This window comes from Sorghum bicolor, chromosome 3 (genome assembly GCF_000003195.3).
Source record: "Sorghum bicolor cultivar BTx623 chromosome 3, Sorghum_bicolor_NCBIv3, whole genome shotgun sequence".
Classification (NCBI taxonomy): Eukaryota; Viridiplantae; Streptophyta; class Magnoliopsida; order Poales; family Poaceae; genus Sorghum; species Sorghum bicolor.
In genome coordinates, this window is record NC_012872.2 from 568,747 (window position 1) to 574,958 (window position 6,212).

The 6,212-nt window shown below is 47.3% G+C and overlaps 1 protein-coding gene across 1 annotated transcript; it reads right to left on the reverse strand.

Moving 5' to 3' along the window:
• LOC8077562 (aquaporin TIP4-3) lies at positions 4,007 to 5,998 on the reverse strand. Its single transcript, XM_021457880.1, has 3 exons — positions 5,869 to 5,998; positions 5,039 to 5,040; positions 4,007 to 4,667 (listed from the first exon to the last, which is right to left on the reverse strand). The coding sequence occupies exons 1-3, from the start codon at positions 5,996 to 5,998 to the stop codon at positions 4,023 to 4,025; spliced, it is 777 nt and encodes a 258-aa protein (XP_021313555.1). The 3' UTR covers positions 4,007 to 4,022.

Below are 6,212 nucleotides of genomic sequence, written 5' to 3' on the forward strand. Positions count from 1 at the left end.
TAATCAAGAATTGCCACTCGTGTAAGATTGGGCATATATGTTGCCGCCGGCCGGCCGTGTGTGTTGCCGTGCACCATCTACGTCGCGCTCTTTGGGCCCTGTTCAGATATGCCGCCCTGATCGCATGCATACGGCTCTAGCTAGCTAGGTGCTCAAGATCGAAAGTGTGTGTGAGATATGATGCAAGATTCTCAGGACACCAACCAAACAAAGCCCAGCTAGCTCGGTGATCCTTGCACTATTTGTAGATGGTCAAATGCATGGCCGGTCCGATCCTTGCACTATCTGTTACTATCAAGCACAAATAGACAGTAAGTAAATTAGACACAGCAATATTGATCGTGTTCAACAATTCCACTAGCGAGGTCAATCTATAATAGGTAAATAGATTTTTCACCCAAATGTCTGAGAGAGGTTACGAATTGTGGCGCGCCCTCTCTAATTGTGTTGAAGCTCCGACGGATCCGCTTCCGGCAGGCCGGCGACAACACACGATCTTCAATTCAGGGTACGCAACAACGCCAACGAACGCAGCACAGCACGCAGCTGTGAAGACGAAACACAAAAGACAAGCTACAGTTGCTTGTACGTGACTGACTGACTGCAATGCATGCATGGGCCAAACTTGAATGCCTGGCGCAGGGCAGGTCGGTCGCCGGCGCCATCGCCGCCGGCCGGTTGGTCCTTCCTAGCTCGATCGCGCACTGCAGGTTGCGCATTACAATCATTTCCCCTTGTGGCCGGCCGGCCGGCCGGAGAGGTAGCTGCTGCTGGCGATCGTCGGCACGTCGACACGGGCATCAAGAGGCAGCGGCGATACGGCCGGCTGGGCGATCGACGACACTCACCATTGCACATGCATGATCCATCTCGTTATCGCGAATTAATTAATCAGCAGGTGTAGAGAGATTTCCGCCGGCTGGTGGATTGGATCGGATCCGCCAATGCAGCAACAAGTATCCCTCTGCAATCTGCAGGCAGCACTGCGATCCAATGAGGAGGAATATAATATGTGTTTATGCATGTTCGTATTCATCGACAATCAATCAATGTGCGCGCGTGGCAAATTGATCACTCAGCTAGCTCGTCGTTATTGTTTAACGGACACATGTGTACTAGTATGCAGCAGGAGCAGCAGGGTGCGCTGCAGATCGATAGAACGATATAATTAATGGACGACGAGACCTTGATCTGCATGCATCCATCAGCTTTATTACAACAGCAAAATGATTAAAACGAAGCTGCAGTGGTGTCGATCGAGCAAATACTACTGTAGTATCTATCATGGTGGCAGGCACACGTCATATTTGCATTAATCTCCTGCTTGCTTGCTGGGACCTGAGAGCAGGGCAAGCAAATGCGCAGTTCGTTGTCAACGCATGCAACTGCTGCACGCGTACCAGCAAAATGTACTGAGCACATGCTACTCTCATGTTTTTCTTAGACAATTTTTACCCCGCTTGAAAACAAGATATTAACAGTTACTATAAAGTAGGAAGAACCAATTCATAATGTAAGTTTCAGGCCGAGATTGATGTCAGCGGTGATGCTTACCCATCATCCATTCTCCTGCATGCAACTGACGATGGCTTTGATTGGTAAGCTTTTTGACCCATGTGCCTGTGACTTATTAATTTTATTTAAGCATCAGCTTCCGATGGATGCACAAGTGGTTACTATATATTACGTGATATCTGATTTTTTTTCGTTGATATTTATCTAGCTTCTGTTTGTCATTCTTTCTTGAATGATGAAGTAGTGACAGACTATTTATTAATCGATACTTAATAAGGAAGAGTCTTGTTGGCATGTCAGAAGACAGAGATTTAGTGGCCTGCTGGTTATTTGAGTGTCAGCACCACAGCGCTGCCTTTTGCATGGATCATGTAGAATGATGCTTTTGCATCAATTAGCATGCTGTTTTTTTCTTCTCGAATACGCACGAGTGTGCGTATCATTGTATTAGAAGAAAGAAGTTTATAATACAAGAAGCCGTTTCCAGCAGCTGGGTTTTACAAGAGGCTATTATTTCTGAAATAGACATTCAAGGACCACTGTTTTGATCTGAAACGTACGCTATATATCCTCTAGCTAGCACTTTCAGCCCTTCAGCTCCAGCTTCGATCCACAGATCGTCTTCGGCCTTTATGACCTGCAGTGTATCACTGACCGTGGATGTCAGGTTGCGAGATCTGCCAAGAGACCAGCGCGAATATATAGAGAGTCAAGACCAGGACATGGTTCGCTGTTGATCGAGGAACGCAGCCGCGCGCTGAAGCCTGAGGTAGTTGATGTCCCAGCGCTTGGAGAACAAAGAACCAGACTGAGCAGGCCGGTCGTCGTTGCAATGATCGATTGTTTCCACCACTTCCTGATCACAGACGAGATAGCAAAGCTCCGATCCCTTGCGTACGTCAAGGCCATGTATGTCGTCTTCTCCTTCTATCCCCGGTACGGTCCAATATGTGCCTGAGATAGATCTTGATCCATCTTCAGTGGCGCCCTGCAGGTATTCCAGACCAGCTTATATATATATATATATGGCTGGCTGAGGAAGCAGTGTATTCGCCGCCGTTCGGAGTCCATCATCGTCTCCAGATTGTTATGTCAGGCCGGCCGATTAATTAGTTAACTGGACATCATGAAGCATAAAGTCGATGATGGCCTGACTGGATAGTCCTCATCCTCCTCCTCCGGCGATGCTGCACGCCCATGTGTCTGTTCTGCAACCCCGTACTTACGGATTGCTGACGGCGGATTCTCGCTGGCACCAGGTGATGTCGCTGACAGACTCACCTCACCTCGATCCACCTGTCTTCCCAGAACAGAGTGGTTCTGTTCATCACCCACGATGCTGTACGTCGATGCTTTCAACAAAGGCTTTGTTTAGTTCACCCTAAAAAGCAAAAAGTTTTCAATATTCTCCGTCACATCGAATCTTATGGCACATACATGAAACATTAAATATAGACGAAAATAAAAACTAATTACACAGTTTAGCTGGAAATCACGAGACGAATCTTTTGATCCTAGTTAGTCCATGATTGGATAATATTTGTCACAAACAAACGAAAGTGCTACAGTACCGAAAAGTTTTCACTTTTCGGAACTAAACAAGGCCAAAGCTTGCACTTCGGGGCAGGCACGCAAATAATTAGCATGAGAGTTTAAAGCTAAAAATTTATAATTTAAATATTTACAAGAATTTTAAGCAGTAAACATTTACCAGAACGAGAATTTTGTACTATAAATATTTATGAGAATTTTATAATATGACTATCTTGTATTATGAAATTTACAAGAACTAGCGCAAAGAATATTTACGAGAATTTTGTAATATGAATACAAGTATTGACGAGAATACATGTGGTAAATTTACCACAACTAGCACAAAGAATTTTTATGAGAAATTTGTAGTGTGAATACAAGTATTTACGAGAATACAAGTGATGACTTGAGAAAATAGTATTCAAAATGCTGGGTGGGCCGGCCGTGCCGTGGACGTCATCTTCTGCCGCCTATGCATCGACGACACCTTCTACTTTGGCGGCGGCACACCCAAGCAGTGCCGGGAAGAACAGAATGACGGCGGCAGAAGCAGCGTCGGCCACGGTCAACAAGGACGGGCCACCGGCAGCGACAACAACTCCCTCGGCTCTGGCCTCCAAGAGGTTCTCGCGGACAGCACGACGAACGACGACGTGGAGAGCTCGCCGGTGACCAGACGCATCCTGTGGCGCGTGGAGGCGTCGCACAGCAACAACAGCTGAAGAAGCCTTCTCAAATCTCAAACAAAAGAAAATTAAAGATGAGGAAAATCAAAAAAGAAGAAACCCAAGCAAGCTCGCGTACGTACACGAACGAACAGTACTAGTGCACTGCACACACACACACACACACAAAAGGCTGGACTGGGCGATACAGCATGCATGCTTGTAATATATATATATATATATATATAGGTGTAATAGAATCACAATCCGTCGACAGCTGAAATCAAATCACCCTCCGAATCCGATCGATCATGGATCCTCCAGCTGGGGCAGCAAGTCGTGCTCGTGCGTGGGAGCGGCCGCCATGAAGAAGCACTCGTACACGAGCACGGCGAGCGGGCCTCCGGCGAGCGGGCCGACCCAGTACACCCAGTGGTGCGTCCAGACGCCCGTGGCGACGGCGGGCCCGAAGGACCTGGCCGGGTTCATGGACGCGCCGGACAGGACGGCGCCGGCGATGGAGTTGGCGCCGACGAGGAGGCCGGTGAGCAGCGGGCCGGCGCCCGGGAGCAGCTTCCGCGGGTCGAGGATGGTGGCGTAGATGACCAGGAGCAGGCTGAAGGTGAAGACGGTCTCCGCCACCACGCCCTGCACGGCGCCCACGCCCGCCGCCAGCGCGTGCACCGGGGTGGCCAGCCCGCCGGTGAGCCACCTCAGCAGGAAGCACGCCGCCGAGGAGCCCACCATCTGGGCCACGATGTACAGCGAGGAACGGAACAGCGTGATGTGGCCGCCCACGGCCAGCGACAGCGTCACGGCCGGGTTCACGTGGCCGCCGGAGATGTGGAACCCCGCCGTCGCGATCACCGACACCACCAGCGCCTGCCCCAGCGCCACCGCAGTCAGGTCGCCTCCGGCGTTGCTACCCGAAGTCGTCCCTCCTGTATGCAGCAACTACTCATGAAACGGCATGCATGCAGTACAACAGGTAGTACGTAACTAAAGCACATGGGGTTGCATGCATGCAGCGGATCTCTATCAGTTGCTCTGCACCACCTGTACACTCCATTGTCAGGCCTTGTTTACTTCCAAATTTTGTAAAATAAGAATAAACGTTTTCATTTGTATTTGACAAATATTATCCAATTTTGAATTAATTAGGCTCAAAAAATTTTGTCTCATAAATTACAGGTAAACTGTGTAATTAGTTATTTTCTTTTATCTATATTAGTGCTCTATGCGTGTGCCATAAGATTCGATGTAATGAAGAATATAAAAAGTTTTACAAAATATTTTAGGAACTAAACAAGGCCCAACACACTTACACCTGGGATAGCACGATGGCAGTGTGGCACTAGTACATATGGGGGCCAACCGGCCAACGTTTAGAGCTTGTTTGCATGCACTTGCATCCACATCAATCCAATTTAAATGAAGGAAGATATAAGTGCATCCAAACAAATCCTTTGTGGTGAATGTAATTGTTCATGTGTCATCTAGATTCCACAACTATTAGGTATGGTTTTTATGGACTGATATGTCCACAATACTTGTGGATAGACCGGATCAGACGTTAAACCAGGTCAGGTTCAGGTTGAGGCGGGGAAAATGGTTGGGTTTGGATCTGACTATTTCTTGGATTTCCTCCCCTTTGGCTCAGGTTTTTTTTGGACTGGGTCAGACCATAATCGAAAATAATGGCTCAGGTCTTTTTAATAAGACGAATGGTGAAACATAAATTATAGAAGTCAAAGAAATACGTTTATTTGTGGGACTGATATTATTGTTGACTGAATTCAGTACTCTTAATTAAACTGATCGATGAATAATTGAACTACAAACGGACAAACAATTAAGCTGAGGAACAACGCCGTTCGCCAAAACAGAAAAAAAAAAGAGGAAAAAGAGGAAGCACGCTAGCAGGCCGGCTGCCATCTTCGTTGTATTCACAAAATTTGGAGAAAGTAAATTTAAGTAGATGATGGAGCTACTCCTCCAGCTGCTAGCTAGTGGATTGCCATGCACGCCCAAAAATAAATTAAGGAGATGGAGTACTCCTCCGGCGGCCGAGCGCCATCCATCTTGTGCGTGCAATGGTAGGTGGTAGCGGTAGCTAAGCTAGCTGCATGCATGCATCCATACATATACTACATACCGTCGGCGGTCATGGCAGCTCCAACGCCGATGAAGACGAAGAGGAAGGTGAGGACGAGCTCGCCGAGGACACCCCGGAAGAAGTCCGGCTCCGACGCCTCGCCGCGGTGCCCCAGCGTCAGCTTCCCCATTATCGATCGATATATATATATATATATATATATATATATATATATATATATATATATATATATGACCCACAAATTAGGAAAATAAAGCTACAGATAGATAGATCGATCGATCGATCAACGTAAAATAAAGAGATCAAGAGATGGATCTATGGCACAACGCAAGCTACTGATATGATAGGAACTGAGCAATATATAAGCACAGCTCCCTTTTGGT

What these genes read in the sequence shown, in the direction of transcription:
- LOC8077562 (XM_021457880.1), bottom strand. Translation starts at nt 5,998, where the DNA reads ATGGGGAAGCTGACGCTGGGGCACCGCGGCGAGGCGTCGGAGCCGGAC.